This window comes from Clarias gariepinus, chromosome 12 (assembly GCF_024256425.1).
Source record: "Clarias gariepinus isolate MV-2021 ecotype Netherlands chromosome 12, CGAR_prim_01v2, whole genome shotgun sequence".
Classification (NCBI taxonomy): Eukaryota; Metazoa; Chordata; class Actinopteri; order Siluriformes; family Clariidae; genus Clarias; species Clarias gariepinus.
In genome coordinates, this window is record NC_071111.1 from 20,760,864 (window position 1) to 20,784,011 (window position 23,148).

The window sequence follows — 23,148 nt, forward strand, 5'->3', positions numbered from 1 at the left end:
TGTAGCACCATGGGTTCCAAGAATGTTAGCAAGGATGGTACAGTAGCAAGACGAAAAGGGAGCCACTTTCAGTTTCGTTTGTAAAGCAGCTGATGCAAAAAGGATTTATAAATGAAGGTGAGGTTTAATGTCTATTTATTCCATACTTTACTTCATACTTTTCCAAATGTTTTGATTGTTTTTATATGCAAAAATATTATAGTTGGTATATAAATTGGTAAAATTTTATGGGTGGCTGAACCGGATTATCCGCATTTAAATTATTTCCCATGGGAAAATGCATTTTACGATACAAAATTTCGCCTCCGGAATGGATTAAATTTGTATGCAAATGAATACAGTGACAAAGACAAAGACAGCATAAACACCTAACTATAATAAAAAATAGAGACAGCGATGCAGAAAACCAGGACAGTTGAAACCAGGTTACTTTATTACAAGATTTCACAATCTTTCCCATCGTTTTTTGACACAGATTACTTAGTTGATTTTTTTTTTTCCACTTAGCATAACCCAGCTCTCACACACACACACACAAAGTTGTTCAGTGCAAGCTGTTTTTCCTCTTAACGTATGAGTATAACATGCTCAAACACAGAAACCCTCACTGACTGATCAAGAGTTTTGCAGTTCCTTTTTTGACTTTCTGATTTTGTCTATTTAAAACTGTCACCACTAGATAAATAACACACATTAGATTCTTTTAAAGCCAAAATACGAACAAAAGGCAAATAATATCCTACTCAACAACTATAACAGTAAAAGATGCCTGGTTTGTAATTCTTGCCTCAATGTAGATTTCGTATTTGTTTCATAAGATCATCGTCGGGAATCGCCAGTGAGAAGAAATGGTTGAGGTAAGCTCTTTAACACTTTGGGTACACAGCTTCAAATGGCTCAGAAAGCAAAGGGGCAAAAAAAAATTATAATCGGTAAGAAAAAAAAAAAAACATCCTTTCCAGCATCAACAAGTAAACAACTCCAATCCAGTATCCTAGTCAAATACACATACCACAGTCATGCAGGTTGCTAAACAAGCTATAGTCTCAGTCATTCACAATACTAAACAGGACAAAGGTGCAAATAACAAATTCAAATGCCCGCTCTCTTCTTTTTTTCCAAAAGATTTTCCCAGGTATAATTATACAAGACATGCCTTCAAATGAAAAAAAAAAAAAAGGGGACCCTCAACTTGGTCCCAGCCTTCTGATAAGACTCCGTAAATCACCCGTTGCTTTAATATTCCAGTAACAGGTTGAGTTGAAAATGAGGAAACAAACAACCCTTACCCCCCCAAAAAAAAAACAAGGTGAAGGCAAGAGCAATACGCAGGCCTTGCCTACTGCTGCTGGTGTCTCTTTTTTCCTTTTCTTTCCCCTTCACATGAAAAAAAGGCACTCGACCTCTCAAGGAATGTGAACAGATGGAATAGAGACAGTGAGGATGAAACACGTGCCTGGCCTTGAGCAAACCCCAAGCATCGATATCAGAGTATGTACTGTACTGTACGCCATTCTTTAAGTCAGCGGCTCTTGTGGTCATGATAATGATTAGTGATAATGAAGTGTGTTAAACCGCGCTGCTGCCTTAACACTTTAACCACCTTCTTTCAAGCCCTCTCTAAATAAATAAATATATATACCAATTAAGAAAAAGCCAAAAACAACAACACCTATACAGGGTTTCAGTATGAATAGGAGATATCAAAACTAGCTCCTACAAGACCTACGAAGTCGATGTTTTCTTTAGTGTTTCTCGTGATATGAAGAAGCCAGATAAAATGCAGGGTATTTAGCTAGGAACAGGTAACTTGATTATATATATATATATATAGTCCAAAACTCGCTTTTACATTCATAGGAATCATTACATTTATGTACAGACTGCAGTCCAGGACCAGGTGTCCAGCACCCGAGCAAGTCGGAGGCAGCAGTAATGCCCCAGTAGTACCAACAGCAGGTTTATTTTTTTTCTTTTTTCTTGAAGTAGGAAAACAAATCACTCACACTATTAAAGCAAGACACAGAAGATGCTAAAGACTGGAGGTCGCAGAAAATATAAAGACAGTCACATCACCTCCACTGGGAAAAAAAACAAACCAACAACAAAATCAAATCCTTCTCTGATGATACTACGAATGCAAAAATGAAAAGTACTTGATGCTTGACGTTTTCATTTCATTTGGCTCCTGATGATGAGAAAGCGTGTAGTTACTGCTTTTATAACGGTTCCATATGGTGAGTGAAGCATACAGCGATATGATCAGGAAACAAAGCATTGCACAAACACCTGAATACACAGATATCCTGGAATTAGACATCCACTGATATTCAAATTGAGGCTGTACAACAGTGCATTGACGATACATTCATTACACACCCAAACGTTCACGTTTCCCGTCTTGTGGGAATAAGGACCTCAGGTTCAACATTGTGAATATCACCAAAAAAACAACAAAGAAAAGAAAACAAAAAAGAAAATCAGTAGATAAAAAGAATACCTTCCTTTGTTTTAATTCTTGCACAAAAAAACAAACAATTTATTTATAGAATGTTGTAACCATAAATAAAAGAAAAAAAGAAAAAAAGGTTCTCTTTTCCTTATGTCCATTTTTTTGCCATCATCAAACCCCACTTGATCTTGTCATGGCTGTTGGTTTTCTTGACAAAAAAATCCTGCTATTCTCATTGTGGCTCCTTTTCCCCACTCGAGCCGTCTTTAAGGACCTGTTCCACGCATGCCTCCTCATGCCCTTGTTCAGGTTACAGAATAATAATAATAATAATAAAAAAAAAATCTGAGATAACAGCTGCTGTAAATGCAGCTACAGTATTATATCAACCCATGCCTCTACCCCACTCTACACTCTCACACCACTCTTGGCAACACAGAGACAGTCCCTTAGCAACCAAAAAGAAAGTGTGTAGGTGTCTGTCTGTGTGTATGAATAGCTTTGTGTAGTAGGTGGGGTATTGAGTGTCTGCCCACAAGGATCAAGTAGACACCAGGGGTGGAATCAGTTTGCTGGGTTTTGGGATAGAGGAGGGGCTGCAGGGCCTTTTCTTCTTATGCTAATTCGAAGAATAAGATTGGGGGTGGGTGGCAGATATTTTTTTTTTTTTTCAACTACCCCATGTGGTGTTTTAGTGAGCGCAGGGGCCCAGACGCAATCTTAGGGTACCGCTCTTGTGGAGATGCCAGAGCTGCAGGAACTCCTCGGGCATCGCGTGGAACCTAGAGGAAGGCAGCACGTTGTCGTAATAGTGGTGACTGACAGGCCTCTGGTCGAGGTCCAGAGCAAAAGGCCAGAAGCCGAACGCGGTAACCTCGTCGCACACTCCGAGCGCCAGGCTCACCAGGAAGAGGCCCGTTGATAGACGTCTGCCGTGTACGCCGCGGTGCTTCCAGAAGCGTCCCACGTTCTTCAAGAAGTCTGGATTGGCAAACAGCACTGTCTGGTTGGATGCCGAATCAGACAGCGCGTGGTAGGCACGCAGGGACAGGTCCGTGCCGGGCTTCATGGAGAAGGCAGGCATGTAGATGTAGCTGGAGCCATAGGCTTTCATACTCTCCACAAAAGTCTTGCGAGACCACAGCAGGCTCTGAAAACTGGGGGGGAAGAGGACGAGATGGTGAACTGAATCAAATACAATTCTACAATTATAAAAACCCAAACAATCCCTTTAACCTATTTTTCTGAGTGATTAAAAACAAATTTTATCAGTGTAGATTATTCAGATGTTTTGATCTGATCTCCTTGATTCATCTTCTTATTCAAGTAAGACAAAAGTGTCATGTCATTACAAAGTCAGTCGCTGTGATAAACCAGATCCCACTCACTCTCACTCACTAATGGTCTATACCGCTTTATCCTGTATACAGGGTCACAGGAGGCCTGGAGACTATCCCAGAAGACCGAGGACAAAAGGCGGGGTACAACCTGGACAGGGTGCTAATCCATCACTGGGCGCTCATTCACACACTACGTGCAATTTGGGAACACCAGTTAGCCTAATCTGCATGGCTTCGGGCTGTGGGAGGAAACTGGAGTACCCGGAGGAAACCCACCAAGCACGGGGAGAACATGCACACTGACCCCGAGTCCCGAATTGAAACCCTGCGCCACTATGCTGTCCTGAACCAGATCACTTAAATTAATTTATATTTATAGTTTATAAAACATTACATTCGGAATTACCTCTTCTCTATAATACTGGGATTTGCTGTCACCAGCTGGGTCTTTTTGCCTACATCATCAGTGTATTCTTTGGACAGTGGGGGCAGGTTACATCTAGAGAGGAGACATAAAAAAACAAAGAGAATGGAACAATGAAAATCAATACTCTTGGCAGTATAAAACATTAGCCAGAATGATTTCAGTCAAAAGCAGGACTATGTAAACAAATAAAAAAAATCCTTTCTCTCTCTCTCTCTCTCTCTATATATATATATATATATATATATATATATATATATATATAAAATCAAGCAGGATGAGACGGCGTTACCTCATTACGAAGTCGGCCTGGTCGATTTCTTTGCCACACCCGCTGTTCTTCAGAACTCCTCCATTACCCACAACCACGCACTTCTTCAGCGGTAACTGGGAAGGAATGTCCTGACAAGCGAAAACAGAACCTCGTCACACAACAGGCCCACACATTTACGTACAGTATTCAGCACAACTGTCATTGCTAAACATCATATTAAAAAACAAAAAACAAAACCTACATCTACAAAAATAACAGCATAGTGTAAAGATATGGCTGCACACTGGCATTTTAAAATGTTGTGAAATGTACTAGGAGAACATGTAATGTGTCATAGTTAAAGAGTAAATTGCTTTATTTTAATGATTTGTACAGGCTTTAGTACGGATGCGATTGTCACGTGATCACAACTGAGCCAATGGTTCTTCTCTCTCGCGCATTGCAGCTCATGGGTAATCACTTCCCGCGCTTATTCTCAGTGTGTGTGCATCACTCGTATAGTCAACATCTGTGCGCGCGTGTACTGTTCATTATAAGATTGTGACCGGACGTGTGTGTGCGCACGAATGTTATTACAGAGATTCATTTTTAAAGAAGTTTCCCAATAGAGCAGTCTTTCTATTAGTGTGTGTGTGTGTGTGTGTGTGTGTGTGTGTAAGTCATTCTACATCCTCTCGTCTCTTGTTTTACTTTAGTTTCACACACACACACACACTCAAGACTTATGCAAAGTGCTGTACACACCGATACCGAAATTGTTCAAAGCATCAATAACTTCCAAAACATCCCCGGGCACTTTGACAGAAACCCCTTAAGTGGATTAGAGCAGCTCATTCAAAATTTACAATGCGATTCATTAGAAGGCACAGACGTTTTTGTGCAGGCTTTAGTATTGCAAGTGGCACTACTGCGTTAATGATTAACATATTCTCCAGTGCGATTGCTCATGCAATCGATCACAAACAGAAGCAAGCCATTTAATTTGATTCATTACAATTTACTTTCCGTTCAGTTTAATCATGCAGTTCGTTCACCGCATTCAGTGTTAGATACATTCAGTTTTAGCTTTCCTACGGGAGTATTTTCGAACTCTAAATGAATTAAACGACCTTGAAATGCACACACACATACAGAGTGCAAGCTGGTAAACAGAAAAGAGATGAACTTGCTGCACTTTGGGCTTAGAGAGGAAGCTCATCCTTCCTAATTCATACATTCAGTTTTATTTTGTATAGCGCTTTTAACAATTGTCATTGTCGCAAAGCAGCTTTACACAATCAAAAGAATTATTTAGGTTTGTATGGAATGTGAATGTGTATGAAACAAAATGATTTTTAGTGAGTTAGATAGTCCATCACTCAGACACACACACACACCACACACAGTCCTCTTTTAGATTATAGGGCACGGAGTGTTTAAAAAAAAAAACAAAGAGAGAGAGAGCAGAGAGTGTGTGTGTGTGTGTGTGTGTGTGTGTGTGTGTATGAATTGAGTGGAGGGAAAAACAGAAACAGGAAGCCTATCTCAAAAGTGTGACCAGACTAATGTGGTATACTTATGCCTGGGCAAGTAAGATTAAGTGTGAGAGAGAACGAGGAACATGCAGGATAAACATGATGGTCAGTAATTAATACGATGGTCTGTACAGTATAGAGTAATCATTACAACTGTGCATTACTTTACAATTCAGCTTTACTCCAGTGCCACATAATGATATGCATAACCATAGAGATGTTAACCTGCTCTGGGGACATGGCTCCCATGGTCTTCTTCCTTTTTTTTTTTTTAGTTTGAAAGACTACCGGGTTACAGAATGTAGACCGACCTTTCAGCTTACATGTAAAAAAAAAAAAGGCCCTAAGACTCTGCTCTACGAGGAACAGAAAGTTGAACTACATTTGACCCTTCACTAAACTGAAACACTGAGTATATTCCTTATTATAATCTATAGTATGGGACATGATGGGGATTTTAACATTCATTCATTCATCCGTTATCCTGCTCACAGGGTCACAGAGGGCTATCCCAGCCTGTTCAGGGTGCCAGTCTATCACAAGACACTATGGACAACATGGGAATGGACATTAACCTAATCTAGTTGGGTTAATCTGGTCTTTGGACTATTGGGATGACACCAAAGGAACGAGGATCCAAGGCGGGAATCTTACCCTGGAGGTGTGAGGCGACAGTGCTAACCGCTAAGCCACCATGCCTCCCAGGGATATAACACAAATATAATAATAGGCCAGATATTACCAAATACGTTTTGAAAGCCTGCCACCTAAGACACAGTATGAATGCTGATCAATTCCTGCTTTCCGTTTCACCCAGATGAGGATGGGTTCCCTGTTGAGTCTGGTTCCTCTCAAGGTTTCTTCCTTTTACCATCTCAGGGAGTTTTTCCTTGCCACTGTCACCCTCGGCTTGCTATCAGAAACTATCTGATAATTGTTAAAAGCGCTATACAAATAAAATTGAATTGAAAAACATCACATAATATTTTCCCTGACAATTTGAGGGTTAAAAGCTCCATGTGACATATCTCACAGCGCTAGCTTCTTTATTTCTTTTATACCAGTTTGTTCAAGAAATGCCGCATGAACAGGTTAAATATTAAATGTGAGATAACTTTCTATTTTTTTTTTTTTGGTTTGTTCCTCTTTTCTCATCCAGAATATCAACCACTAGTGCTGACGGCTTAATATTTCCACCTGAGTACGTTTTGAGCTTTTTCTTAAATGTGTAATAATCTTATTTTTATTTTCCTATTCCTTTACTAACGGTCATGTCTCACCTATCCTTAGTATGCTTAAAGTTATTGAAATTATTTGTTTTTCATTTTTATTATACGTTTTTTTTTCTTTTATGATTTTATGATTATAAGCTTGATCATATAATGATTAATTATTGACCTTAATAACCAAATAAACTAGGGTCAGGGTCAATATGATTAATTTTGTCAAAACTTGATTACATTAGATTATATTGTTTTAATTATTATTAATATTATTTCATTTTATTATTATTCCCTGATCGAAACGACTGATCATTAAAATTTTGATTTATAAGATAATTCTATTGATGAATTTTGGGTATGTAGTGTAATATAGGGTGATAGGTGTAGTAGGAAGTCCGACTATCTGTGCTCTGTGTCTGCAAAAAAACGGAACTGAAAGTTATTTTCAGAACTTTTTCTAAGCGCTATGTTAATCTCAGTACTTCCTGCACTTTCCTGTTAGGTTCTGTCTGCTTTAAATTTCCTTATTTTTTGCTCTCTGTCTATAGGGGTAATTTTTTGGTTACGCTCTTGTAAAGTTTTCTACTTGAGTAATGTTAGAAAAGGAATATAATGATATAAAATAAGATAAAATTAATAATTATTATTAGTATATTGTTTATATATTATATAAGGTTATATTACTGCATTTAAAGTGGTTTAAAGAGTTTGTCTCTGCTTCTTGCCTACTGTATGTACTGTATCCCTCCTTTCCTAAATTGAGTGTCTGCATACAGTAGCTTTTGTATTTCTCTAATGAGGGCCTGCTCTTTCACAGAGGCCTTCTGGGTATTAGACATTAAACACTGGCTTGCTTGGAGTGCTAATTTACTGATATATAACTGAAATTCAATAAAATTTCCAAAACTTCACCAGCTGCTTGCACAAGTGTACAGGAGTGCACGTGGCAGTACAGGGGGGCTGCATTCAACACCAAGTGCATTTGTGAGGTGTTTGTAAATGTACCACAGTTGAATGGTGTGATGATTAGTATTATGTTTGTAATGCCCTTGGGTGCTGCCCTGCTGCACCACTGCGTATGCGTCTGTACTCTTGTGATGGGCAGGCAGACACACAAGAGGGCACAGCCTATCTTTTTTTTTGTGGGACGGTTGCCACTGATGACTGTCTGGATAGAAACTAGTCAGCAAATAAAAACAGGCACATTGAGATCATTTCAGTCACCAGCTGGAGCACTGCTGCTCGATTTAAAACAAGTACTAATCACTGCATTAATCAAAAAGAGGGCCCAAACATGTGCAAATCCGCTCTATAATCTAGTCCTTTTATATCATAAAACAGGAAAGCTAGATTGGGGGATGTATTTCTACTACCTTTATATTACTATATCTATATATTTCCTGTATATATATATATATATATATATATATATATATATATATATATACACACACACACACAGGACTGTGCAGAAGTTTTAGGCACCATAATATATGCTGTACCAATTTTGTTTTATATGTTTATCATGTTTGCATAATTATTTAGAAAATCATTCAGTATTTCCATATATAACTTAAAAATTTATAAATAAATAAATAACATTTCTGGAGTATATATGCATGGCTGTAAAGAAATGACGCTTCTGGGATTTGCATAAAAATAGAAAGGAGCGAGTGTGACAAAGTTACCAGAAGAACTCGTATTCTCCAGCAAGCTCAGTAAAACCTAACAACTGTTTTCTTATAAAACTGCACAAATCTGTGTCTAGAACTTCTGATTTTAAGCAATGCGTTTTCACTTTAAATATTGACTGTTTATTTTATTACTCTTTATAGAAGTTTCTTTTAAGCAGAAATGTTTTCAAAAGCATTTTTTGTATGTTCCCAAGACTTTTGCACAGTACTATAAGTAAAATATTTGTTAGGTTTTACTGAGCAGTAAAACAGTTGTTAGGTTTTACTAACAGCATTGTGTAACTGACAAATGTTTAGGAGACAGGGGAACCTGGGCTGGGACTAATGGGAAGTGCCTGAGAATTAGTAGATCAAAAAGCTCCTTTGCAAAAATGTGGAAGCAGACATCAAATGAACAAGGCAGATGTGATATTCATTTATCTTCTATACCACTTGTCCTGTATAGCCAATCAAAGAAGACTTTGGGCACAAGGTGGGGTACACCCTGTACAGGGTGCCAATACATCACAGGGCACATGCACAGACTCTACAGAGAATTAGTCTTATCTTCAAGTCTTTAGAAGGAAACTAACCACCAACCACATAAAGGCCTGATGTGGGACTCGAACCCTCAGCCCTGAAGACTACAATGCTAACCACTTAGACCGACATGCCACCTCCAGATATGCCAGTAAGAAAAAAACCTTGAGAGAAAACAAATTCAAAAAGGAACCTTGTCTCTTTTGGGTTACACAACCATACGTCACTCATTCACTCATCTTCTTTACTGCTTTATCATGTATTCAGGGTCACGTGGACCTGGAGCCTATCCCAGGAGGCTGAGTACACCCTGGACAGGGTGCCAATCCATCGCAGGGCAATGGGCAATTTGGGCATGCCAATTAGCCTAACCTGCATATCTTTGGACAAGAAAGAAACCAGTGTACCCAGAGGAAACCCACCAAGCACGGGGAGAAAATGCACTCCATGCACACAGAGACGGGAATCATACCCAGACCCTGAAGGTGCAAGGCGACAGTGCTAACCACTACACTACTGTGGCCGCCACAGCTAGCTGTAGATAAAAAAAAATCACTCCCTTCTCTTTCCAAGTTATAATTACCTTGTCATTGGTGGTGGAGTATTGTTGCATGGGCAAATTAGGGAACAGGTTGAAGTCTGTTTTAAAGAGGTACTTAAATATCTTTTCAATATGCTAGAAGATACTTTAAATACAACATCGCAGTCAGACATATTTTAATTGCTGCATATGCTTCACTCAGATGCGTCAATGGTTGATGTATTGTTTTGCCAGCACATAACTGCTTACGCATTAGCTGCCCTGTAACAATTCCGAAGACTTTAGAAGAGCACCAAATCTTCAAAAAAGAAATTCTCAAGTCTTGTGAGACAGAAAGGAGGAGAGAAAGATGGAGAGAGAGAAAGAGAGAGAGAGAGAGAGAGAGAGAGAGAGAGACATAATTTTCACAGTATTAACATGCCCCTCCAAGGGCAGAACTAATGGTCTGAAGCATTTTTTTCAGGCTTCTTTTCAGTTTATTAAGTGCCTCAGCAGACTTGAGTTCAAATACATATTAAAGGTTTCTATAAAAAGCCAAATAAAATGATCGCGATGTACTTTAAAAGCAAGCACACCAAGAAATTCTCAGTGAAGGTCATTAGTGAGAAGCATAAATACCCTTCTAAATAATTAACTAAATATACAGTATATCTGCCAAAGAATGTAATTCTTTGGCAGATATACTGTAATAAAATCTGCAAGGATGAGAAAGGATAAAGTTATAAAATCATCATCTGCATGACTGGTTATGCATCACTCGCTCATCTTCTATACTGCCTATAAGCCAGCATGCCGCCTGTTTACTGTATGCATACAGTACGTACATTTATTCTGTCACTACCTGTTCTTCTGTGTAGGATCATAGCGTGCATCAGGGAACCTACGGCATAAGGCGACGTACTGTGCATTCCTGGATAGGGTGGCAACCAATCACAGGATATAGGCACACTCATACCAAATCACACACTGTAGCCAATTTACACATGCCAGTTGCCCTACTGTATGGTAGAAGGAAACACAGAAGAAACCCACTAAAGGTACTCTATGAGATTCACCCAGATTAACCCCAACTGGATGTATGGGTGGTCAATATTAACACGTTAACATGTGATTAGTCTTGAAATTTTCTTTCTATATCAGAAATTACTACTGTATTACTATTCTTTCATGCAAATTAATCACATGACCAAGTTTGACCCTAATGTTAAGGCTGTGTGTAATGACGACCTTCTAGATGGAAGTTTGGAATAAACCAAAAATTGTGTGCTCGTGCTACCTTCGAACTATTAATACAAGAGTTCTTTAAACGCAAGCTGTGGGAGTGGTCGCTCATGTGGTTAAGGCTCTACATTGTTGCCTTCCGGGGGTTTGTCGGTGGGTGGTAGGGTACTAACTGTCTACTGAAACAGTTTTAAATTAGTTACTTTAGTTTAGCAGCATGTGTGCATGTAGATGGGTATGTTTAAAATGTGAAAGCTTTTTTATGTGTGACAGCCTCCCTAGTAACCATAGTAAAGTGAATGATGAAATGAAAAAGTGTCAAAGATGAAACAGGATGAACAAAAAAACCCTGCAGCGTCCTTTTCCGTTTCTGTATTTTTGCCTGGCAGACTGTTGCTCCGTCCTCCTGGGATGCACCAGATGATGTGTGGGAGAGGAGAGAAATCGAGACGTGAACCACTTTCTCCCACACACTGTCTCTTAAGAAGAATGCTTCCATAAGAGCGGCTTACAGTGCAGAGTCAGCATGTGAAGTGTCTGAAGACATAAAAAAAAAAAACGACTTGTGCGAGTGGTTATGTTGTGTTGATCGTATTAAACATAATGATGGAATGTACTGTTTGTATAGGAATGTGATTAGAGCTGTAACACTGGGTCTGGTGGGGAGTTATTGGCAACAGTGAAGAACAAAAAGATTGCTTATTATTGGAGGATTTTTAGCTGCTCAGCACGATTCAGAAGTTCTACTATGATGAACAGTCAAGAATGCTGAAAATAGCTATTTTGACAATGAAACCCTGTATATACTGTACTGTATATACTGTATATGCGGCACAGTGGCTCAGTGGTTAGCATATTTGCCTTGAACCTTCAGGGTCCGGGTTTGATTCCCGCTTTGGGATCTGTGTGCATGTTCTCTCTGTGCATGGAGAGTCTCATCCGGGTACTCCGGATTCTTCCCACAGTCCAAAGTCATGCAAAAGGCATCCCAAATTGCCTGTAGTGAGAAACCACTACATATATTGGAATAAATACAATGGTATAACCATTGGACAGTCCCTAGTTGTACTACAGAGATTCCTAGATGGAAGGCTGGATATACTGCATATATAAATACTAACAGTGAACATATGTACATTTAAAATTAAATAAATAAATACATTTAATAAGCCTTTGACTTGACTAAAAATTACTTTCATTATTAATATGTTTTATAGCTCTTAACCTTTAGCCAGAAAGAAATGTGGTCTAAAAATGTTTTTTAAAACAACTGTATAAACCCATGATTGGAAAGCAACAGAGCATGTGGTAAAGTTGCATAAAAAAACCTGACAGTTGAAATCACGGTATGCTTAAAGTGAAATTAATCCCATTTCCACATGTGCATTGTGTTGAAAACTTGGGCCTAAACTAGAAGAAACTACTACACTTGTCAGTGAGACTTATCAGAAAAAAGGCACTAATTTGCTAGCGAGCATAAAGATTGGACAATAGATAAAGGTTATGTGGTCTAATAAGTCCAGACTGACCCTATTCCAGAGTGATAAGTGCAAGGACGGAAGTGTAAGAAGTGATGCACCCATCATGCATAGTGACCACTGTACAAGCCTCTGGAGACAGTATCGTCCAGGGTTGCTTCAGTTGGTCAGGTCTAGGCTCAGCAACATTATATAGCAATAAAATGCCAGTCAGCTGACGACCTGAATGTACCGAATGACCAGGTTATCACATCTATGGTGGGTTTATTCCCTGATATTCCAGGACAACAATGCAAAGATTCATCTGGTTCAATTTGTAAAACAGTGGCTTAGGGAGCATGAGGAATCTTACACACATGACCTGGCCTAACAGAGATCCTGACCTTAGCATCATTAAAAGTCTTTGGGATGTGCTTTTGTCATCAATAAAAGATGTTGTAGCAATACTAAAGACAGAATGATACAGTAAAATAACACATATGCAATAATAATCTGGATAAGTTTTTATCCAGTAGTTATATGAAATATATTACATAATTAACAAACCATGGGTCACATTGGCAAAAGAAAAGAAGTGATTTTCCTATGTGATAAAACCCATAAATGAAATTACTCACAAATAATTTATCAATGAACCTTTTGCATTAAGAAAAGCTATTACTGTATTGTTCTAGTTTTATTGTTAATATAAAACAGGTGGTCTCGATGTGTTTGTATTAGCAGGACTGTCTGTTCAGAATAGTGTTTACATAGTTTCACATTAGGAGTCTGAGTGTCTCAATCGGCTCGCAAACGACATGCATAGCTTCTGGCTGCCCAGTGCCTGCTGAACCTTTTGGCTATTTCCTGTGGGGGATTTATCATAAGGAATATTACACAGTTTTATGATGTTACCTCAACTGCCCTGTGTCTGCTAATTTTAGCACCGCTGATAATAAGGCCATACCACTGGAATGTCATGACAACTTCTTTTCTTTTTAGCACTTGCCTCTGGACAACTCTCTGCACACACTCACCTAGAAATATCACCTCTCTGTTTATTTGAAAAGGCTGCGTAAAGATAAATGTCTTATAAGTAGAAACGAGGGGAAAAATTAATTACTCTATACCGCTTTATCCTGTAAAGTGAAACCTTTAATTGACAGCATAATTCGCTCCGGAACCTTGTTCATATATCAAAATACTTGTAAACCAAAGCAAATTTCTCCATAAGAAATAATGAAAACTCAAATTATTCGTTCCACAGCCCAAAAAAATACATAAAAATAATTAATACAAAATATGAAGTGAAAACAAATTAACCCGCACTTTACCTTTAAAGTTTGTGCGCATATGCGCTGTGTATGTGTGTGTGTGTGTTTATGCGACACCCTCTCCCTTATCTTGTCTTACACAGTAACGCTTACTCCTCTTTTATTTGAGAGGGGAAGGAACTACTGTGCGGGATGACTTTCACACACACACACACACACACACACACACACACACACACACACACACACACATATTAACGGAAACACTGCCTCATTGAAAAAAATTACAAAAAACATCTTTGGGGTGTGAGGGGTATGTGTGTAGGAGAGATGAGGAGGGGTATGTGTGAAAAGGCATGGTTTCCAATAATGCGCGAGCTTACACATACCAGAATCAGGCTGACAGAGAGAGAGAGAGAGAGAGAGAGAGAGAGAAAATGAATCTTTAACCTCTCTAATGGGACGCTGTACACACACATACAAACACAAAAAAAAAGATGCTTTACACGCAAACACAGTCACAGTGTTATAGTAAACAATACACGTGTGCACGGATGTTGATTATAGTAAGAGACGCGCACTAAGACCCAGCAGGGGAGATGATTGCTTACAATTCAGCAGCGCAAGAGAGAGAAAATCCATTGGCTTAGTTGTCACCAACACTTGCTTGTTTTTCAAGTCAAAATTTGTCATGCACACTCAATCGGCGAGCGGCACTAGGACCCGGAAGTAAAGCGGTCGCGAACCAGGAAGTATAAGACGAGTACACAAACCACGATTCAGTCATTGAGTTCGCCCATGTCGGTTCTGTCTGTCTGTCTACCGATTCGTAAGTACTCACTTTCTTGGGTTTTGCTTTCTGATATTGAGTGTGTGTTTATAGGACGCGGGTTAAATTTGTGTTTTTCCCTTCTGTGAGAGTCCTTAAACTAAATCGCTTGGTTATCCTGCCTACTCGCTTTCTTCCGCGTTTGGGTTCACCATCCACGCTACATTGGGCTAATCGCTAAAGCTAAGTCGTCTGGTCTCCAAGGTTAGTTCATCCTGACAAAAATAAAAAGATTTAAAATAAAGTTCCTCTATTATCCTACATTCTAAATTATCCAGGCAGAAGATTATCCTGTGTGGTAGGAAAATTATTCGCTAAGTTCTTTTTTACAATTGTAACAAAAAAATAAATAAAATTATAAAATGTTTATAAAATTTGGGATAGTTATAACCGAATCGTGATACAAATCAGCTCCCAGGTATCACAAATATTATATTGGGGGTTCCTGGATGATTCTGATCCCTACCTCACAGGATCCCTGATTTCATTTCACAGCTTTAGCAACACTCTAATTTTGTTAACAAAACAGTACTGCTACAGTCTGAAGAATATTTTTGTAATATATTTACCAAATGCAATATTATGAACTGTGATCAAAATTAATTATTTTATGAAACTTTACTAATGCAAGACTAACACATAAACACGAGGGATAAATAGGTTTAATTATGTATTTTTTTGCATGTTTAAACAAAACAGTTTAGCTGATTCCAGTTATCACAGTTAACGCTTAAATCTCCGTCCCTGCATAATTATCGGTGAGGAAATAAACACTCTGGGAGGGACAATCTCCTACACAGCTGTCGCACTCAAGAGCCCACATGAATAGTTATCCATCTATATAACAAAGGAAAGGTTTTGTCTAAACATTGGTCAGAATTTGCTTTTTCAATTATATTTTTATGTTTCATACAGTACATTGGAGGCAACCTGAAACCAGTCTCGGAAAAAGGTTTGTATGTACAGTATGTCTGTATGTCTGTATGTCTGTCCAGCCAGATTTTGTCACAGCATCACGCAAAAGTGGCTGAAGAGAATTTAATAAAACTTTTCCATTACTTAGGTATCTGCCTGAAATTAAACCTGCGTCAAAATCAAAGTGTCGAGTAGAACGGATGTTATGAGCAGTTCATGTACCAGATTAAAAACCCCAAGTTTTGACAGTGTAGAGATATCAGACACCATAACTAAAATCAAAATTTGGTGTAAAAGTGATGTTATGAATCGACTTTAGAATAAGCTAATAATGCACCTGTCAATGTCACCAGAAAGCTAGAAAGCTACTGAATATTTTTACTGGGATTAGTTCATATTTACACGACTAAAATAACATGCTGGAGTCATCTTTTCCTGATCTACTTTTCTTATCTATGATTGACTCTCCTATCACAGAACCGGAAGTGTATTTGGCTGACGATGAAAAAGTACAACTTAGTGTAAACAGGGCGTAAGATTTCATATTTTTGTATTAGTAAGTTCGGCAGAGAATTCTGCCATGCAGAAAGACAGGCAGACATGTACGTGGGCTTTAACCTAAAATAATAACATCACTTATTACATCAATGCTGCTCAGGCTATTTTTAGCTTTAACCTTTTTATCCCCCTTTTTTCTCCCCTAATTTAGTAGTGTCCAATTACACCCAGTCACCGGAGGCTCCCACATTAAGCTTCTGCTTCCAATCAGTCGGGAGGGGCCGCAGACCGACCCACGGGTTTCCTCTGATCCATGTGGCGTCACCGACCATCTTTTCGAACTGCTCGCTCACGCACCGTTGGGGGCGGCGTAACACACTCGGAGGGACAGCGCTATCAGCTCACTCTGCCTGCGCAAGCTCACAGGCGAGCTTGAACCTTTTAACTATTTCTACAAACTCTTTAATCAGCAATGACAGGTACCAACGCTAATGTATAATAAGCCCATGTCATTAGTCAGTAATAGTTCTACTCGATTTATCAAAGAAATCTTTACAAGAAATGGTATTTAAGCAGCCATGGACACAACTATTCTAAGAAATATTAAACACTAAACATGTTTGAAAGCAAAAACATCAGGAGTAAAGAGAACCAAGTGACATCCCTGTTGAAAAACAAACAGCCTACAACATAATTATGACCCTAGAACGCTGCCTGTAACCAATCATACGCTCTTCTAATTATACTTTAGGTTAGTTTTGCAGTGTGCACTGACTGCATGAGAGACACTGCAACCTACAATTTTATCCAAATTCTGTTGTTCCACACCCCCTTTGCTGACTTATCTTACCACAACAAGTCATCTACTGTATTACTCTTCCCTTCCTTCGTATTAAACAGGAAACTTAAAACATCAATTTTAATTGTGGATAGCAGGACACAGATATGAAAGTCCATTTATTTCTCTATATACCATCAGGATAGAAAGATTTCTCAGTAAGCCAGAGTGTGTTTTCCTGCGGTTAATCAGTTTAATGCCGAGAAATTTCATCACAAGTCCTAGCTTGATTTGAACGCCCTTTACTTTATTTGTGTGTCGATAATTCATAATCATCACTGATAATTTAAATACTGGGTGTCTCAAAAGTCTCCATAAATATTAAGACTTTTTTTTGCAAAATATACTTTAATTACAGGGTGCCAATCCATCATAGTTCACACATAATCACAGACTATGGAAAATCTACATGTCTTTGGACTGTGGGAGGAAACCCACCAAGGGGGAATGGGGGAGAACATGCAAACCTTACACACATATCCACGGTGCGAATCGAACCCGGACCATGGAGGTGAAAGGCGACAGTGCTATCCACTAAGCCATTTAGCAATGACGATTTTCTTTTTTAAACAATGAAAGTTTTGTTCACAAATAGAAAATTCATTTAAAATAATAAAAACAAATAGCTCAGTGTGACCGTACCTAATTACAAGATGTAGTTTCCTATAATCTTGCAGTTTCACTTTGTGTAGGCACTCAAACTGCTATTTAATTGCTTAGATCTGGCAAACTGTCAATTCGCAATATTCTACAAAAACAGCCTTGGTTTTTTCTATCATGCCATCATAAACACATTTAGACAACATGTTTAACAACGTAGGGCTTTTGATTTGGTCTTAAAATCAAATCTAGATTTCTCTTATACTTTCAGAGTGTGCTTAACCACAGACCTTTAACCACTTTAACAAGGCTGACATTTCCATACACTTTAGCTATATTTACATTTTCTTGTGCTTGTAACTCAATGCTAACCATGTTAACTGTCTGCTGAAAGCTAATTGGCGGAGGGTGGACTTTAATAAATATTCAGTTAGAAAACAGAACAGAAAATAGGCCAGAACACCCATTTAAACCTTTCCTGATGGTTGACCCTGACGTTTCAGAAATCAAAAAAGGACAAGTTTTTAAAAGTAGCTTTCATTTATTATAAATATTATTCTACGTTTAAGGGAGGAGGGACTGAATGGTCCAAAAAGCAAACCATAAAACGACTCTTCAAGTTCGCCTGCTAAAATCTGTTTGGTCCATAGTGAGCATGTTTTTAAACCATCCCATCGAGGAGTCGCCACAGCGGATCATCTGATCCTCGCACGGCTCAACACAGCATTACCCCGGACGCCATTCCTGATGCAACCCTCCCGTTTTATCTGAGCTTGGTACTGGCACTGCATCCAGTGGCTGGAGTTCAGGCATTGTGTGGGAATTGAATCTGGGCTTTTCCGCATGGCGGGCAACCTACCACATGGCAAAGATTTACTTACGGATATGAGCATACTTGCCGCTCAATCAGAATTTCAGTTCTTTAAAATGGAACTTCCTCACAAAGTCAAAACATCAGACACTTTCTTAAAATTCTGATTTTAAGAAAAAACTGAGGTTTAGAATTTGCTAAGTTTAACAGAAATAAAAAGTGTGCAGATATGGCAACAATCCTAAGCCTAAGTTGTTTTTTTTTTTTTTTTGCTATAAGGCAAGACATTTTTGGAAAAGGTAAAAATGGCTCTTGGATTTCATGAGGTCAAAGCGTACTGTAAGCTGGACTAAACTAACACCGTCATACCAATCGGGCTTATCTTACTTGTTCCTTGGATTTGCCAATGAAGCAGGAAGGAGTACTGTAACTAATCAGGTTTCACATCACTATGACTAAGAGTTCTGAGCTTAGATTGCTCTCTAAGATTCCTATTTTCTGCCCATATTAACATGGATCTCCTCTGAGGCTTCAGGTTTCCTCCCATGATCCAGAAATATATAAGGAGATATAAATATAAATGCAGGCAGACTGGAAATGTCTTGTACCCTGTCGTCAGTGTTAATTTTTCTATGCAGTGTATTTTTGTTTTCACATGAATGCATTGTTTTTTTTTTTGCAGCTATAAAAGTAAAAATATGTCAGACTATTGTAAACTTATGAAAGGTTGTGATTAAATGAGCAAAAAAATTTAAATAAAAAAAAAATTCGGCAATGGCCATAACAACCCTTTGTTTACTATTTTGATTGTGAGCGATTCTTATTTTTGTAACTGTACCTGTACGAATAGGGGGTAGGTGTCGTTGTTGACTGTATGGTAGTGGTAGATCTCGCCATCATACCATAGGACTTTGCCAATCTGTGAATTCTCCTTGGTTAATGCAAACGTCCTCTTTGGGTCACAGCATTCAGTTAGCAGCTTCCTAAAAGATGGTTAAGTAAGTGTAGATTAGTATTGTTATATTGAAATAAAAATTGAAAATTGAAATAAATATAAATGTCATGATATTTAAATACATTATCACATACTAACGATTTTTGTTTAAATGTCTGCATATAATATTAAACAACGAAATTAGTGTAATACATATACATTTGTATAATTGCATTTCAGTAATATATTGCAAATTCAGACATTAATATACTAATTTATTTATTTCAATTAATCCTTCATTCATCTTCAGGAACTGCTTTATGCCTGTTGGTGTGATGAGTGTGATCCTGAGAACATGAGGCTCATCATGAGGCTCATCGTGATAAGGTGCATGTGATCGAGGCATCACATGCACATTAACACATTGCCAATCCTGCTGGCATGTTTATCTGAGCAGCGAAACCATAGGGAAAGTCACATAGGCACATGGGGGAAAAAAAAAAATCCATGCAGACAGTACTGAAACTGAACAGGGTCATGGTGGATCTGGGCCCTATCCCAGTTACACTAGACAGGGGGAAGGGGAATTTCGCATAGGGGCGAATTCATCAGTGATGGCCCCAGAGGCCATGTCAGTGCCCCATTCACACGCGCACACACACACACACACACACACACACACACACACTTAGAGACAGCTAAACTGAGATAATCTGTCTGCCTGCCTGCAAGCTTCTGGACAGTTGGAAGAACCAAAAAAAAAAAAAAAGAAATCATGTGAAAATGCATGACTCCACACAAACAGTAAAGGCAATGTATTACACTACAGCCATAACATAACATTGCAAAACATGGACTCCATGGACTAGAGTTGTTTGACCAGTGTATCGCATGGAAACGAGATTTGTGGAGTTTAAAGGCCAGGTCGACAGCCTCAGGTTCTTTGCCTGCTGGACCCAGGTGGCTGTGGTGCACAGGATGTTTTGGTGCCTTTCTTTAGTGGCTAGCATTGACTTTTTTGGTGTTTTCAATGGTGCATTGGCTTTTCTGTGCGATCGGACAGAACTTTGGGTGAGCCTTGCGTACCCATAATCCTGTCACCAGTTTAATAGTATATATTTAATAATATCCGTTAATGTGTTAATGTTACAGTATGAGGCGTTAAAGTTACATCTGTGTATAAGCAAGCATTAATATACATTACTGTCTTGCAAACAGATGTCAAATTAAGAAAAGTCTATGAGTGAATTTATCAAGTATCACGCTGATGTAATGTGTGAGAATTGGAGTGAGAGTTTTCTAACGCGTGTGAATAGTCCGAAGGCACGGTCACTGTCTTTCCCAAGGCCTGCACCTCCAATATACTGTACAGACTACCTGTTTGAAACTATGCCTGTCATAACTCAACCTGCTGCAGGTGTCAGGCTCTGCGGCATTATCTTAATCAGCTTCTGTGCAGCATCGTGTCTGTCACATGTCCTTTTGGGAAGGAGAGTTGGATGTAACAGAATAGGGCCATGGCAGAACGAAGTCTCTCTGCGCTGCACTAACACGGAATAAGACAGAATACATTCGGCAAATGGATGGGTTGGAGTTCATTATAAGCCATCCATGTGGAAAACACAATCATGAATTAAGTGCCAGCTCAATAACGGAACATACTTAGGACTAATCTAAAGGGCTAATCATGGATCTTTCCCACAAGGCATCACACAATATTGACTCACTCACTCACTCATCATCTGGAGGCTTAGGGCATGAGGCGGGGGTACATCCAGGACAGGGTTTCAATCCAATGGCAGGACACACACATATACATCACGGGAACGCCAATTAGACACACATATACATCACGGGAATGGCAATTTGTTTTCTGCATGTCTTTGGGCTGCGGGAGGAAACCAGGCGACCCGGAGGAAACCCATCAAACACCCCACGCACGCGGACTCGAGGCGGGAACCTTGAGGTGCTCAATACTTCCTCTTTATTTATTACTTTATTAAAGGAGTAGTTTATTAATGTGTAAGACTGAAATGAATGAAAGCTTGACTTAGAGACTGAGCAGGCTAAATGTTACCCCAGAGACAGTGTGGGTGTTCTGGAGCAGCCTTATAAAGAGAAGAAATATAGAAAGAAATGCGCAGGATGGAGGAATCACGGCCTCATATCTTTATATATATATATATATATATATATATATATATAAGGCAATAGTTAAAAATGACTATGATTCATGCATGGCATGTAACATAAGTGCTACCTGTACAGATTGATGCCAGTCTGGTTCTTGGTCCACGTCTGGCCCAGGCGCAGCACTTCTTCCACGATGTCTTTATCGTTTGGCATCCTGTACACTGGAAAGATGTAGAGCCAGCAGAGAACGAGCACACACACGGCGGCCCACACCGACTTACTCCTGTGGAATCGCAAACACAACATCATTCCGCCTGCCATGAAGAGACAGAGAGATCGTCTGCGCTCCTCTTCACTCACGTCCCCTCGCCATTGATCCTCAGAAACGGCTCTTGTTGCAAAAAACGTTGCATCGCCTTTGATCTTTAATCGAACACCTAACGGTTCATTGTTTCATTCTGCGCGTCTCCCGCCCTCCCTTCCTCGCTCCATCACCCGCTGTCTCTCTCTCTTTCTCCTTCGCGCAACTGAACAATTCACCTGCCCCCCATGTCGCATTTAATCCCTCTTCACCGAGGTGTTTTATATAAATTTATATATTTATATATATATTTTTTTCTAGCGTCTTCTGCCACCGGTCTTCACGCTAGTGTTCTGTCCATCGCATCGCAGTGGCCGCGCACGAGGGATGTAAAAAATCCGTTTCTGTGTCTCTGCTGGTGAGACAAAAGGCAAGAGCTCCGTTCGCCTGGATGCCTCAACACTGCTTCTCAGCGCGCGCCTCAGTCATAGCTCTCTGCTGCCGCCTAGAGGCTCAACCCCATCCTCCATCACTTCGATCCATGGCAAGTACATGCCATCTGCAGCCTGCAGATCGGGGCGGGGCTGAATCTGGGGCGGGGCTGGACGTGTCGCCCCGCCCACATGCCTTCTCATTGGTGGCAAAGTAATGAAGTTAAAACCTTTATTTCTGGTGTTCTTTACTGCATGGTGAGTGAGTGCACCTGCACCATTTTATGTGAAAATTGGTTATTTGTTACAGTTAAATTGGTAAATTTAATTGTTAAAGGTTTTTTTTTTGTCTGCTTTTTAATGCATATGAGATGACGTGTCTTCCCCAGTGCATGCGTGATATGTCATGGATGTACTGTAGTTTTTCATCTATAAATGTTAGTAATTTATGCATATATATATTATATAATTTGCCGTCTGATTTTTCACTGTAAACGAGCCTCGATGTAATAAGTGTGTATCTTTATTACAACAGTAACTGTAAAGGGACTAACATTACTGAGTTAGTTTAACTGTATTTTTTTTTCAGTAAATTAACTAAAGATAAGATAAGATAAGATAAGATAGGTCTTTATTAATCCCGAAGGAAATAGTTTTTCCAGTGGCTGCATATTTAAAAAAATACAAATACAATAGGGGGGAAAACCCCCAGATATCAATAGAATAAAAAGTATATAGAGAAAACTAAAAAACTACAGACTGTACAGAAAGGTGCAGAATTGTCTATTGTACATTTGTTATTGCACCCATGATTATATTGCACATAATATTTGATCTTGCACATAGAGTATTAGAAATATATCCAAATATTGCACATGATTTTTATAATATTGTATAATTAGTGGTTTTGCTTGTGATATTGTTA

The 23,148-nt window shown here is 39.0% G+C and overlaps 1 protein-coding gene across 1 annotated transcript; it reads right to left on the reverse strand.

Moving 5' to 3' along the window:
* Positions 1-422: 422 nt before the first annotated feature.
* On the reverse strand, positions 423-22,254 carry st8sia1 (ST8 alpha-N-acetyl-neuraminide alpha-2,8-sialyltransferase 1). Its single transcript, XM_053508056.1, has 5 exons — positions 21,619-22,254; positions 19,263-19,407; positions 4,509-4,618; positions 4,199-4,291; positions 423-3,609 (listed from the first exon to the last, which is right to left on the reverse strand). The coding sequence occupies exons 1-5, from the start codon at positions 21,810-21,812 to the stop codon at positions 3,144-3,146; spliced, it is 1,008 nt and encodes a 335-aa protein (XP_053364031.1). The 5' UTR covers positions 21,813-22,254; the 3' UTR covers positions 423-3,143.
* Between the last annotated feature and the right edge of the window lie 894 nt (positions 22,255-23,148).

Bases quoted from the DNA above. Each gene is read 5' to 3' on its own strand.
- st8sia1 (XM_053508056.1), bottom strand. From the start codon at position 21,812: ATGGCAGGCGGAATGATGTTGTGTTTGCGATTCCACAGGAGTAAGTCG. The intron at 19,408-21,618 runs GTAGCACTTATG...ACCATCTTTTAG, and splicing joins ACTGGCATCAATCTGTACAG to GAAGCTGCTAACTGAATGCT. The intron at 3,610-4,198 runs GTAATTCCGAAT...CTTCCCCCCCAG, and splicing joins CCCAGTATTATAGAGAAGAG to TTTTCAGAGCCTGCTGTGGT.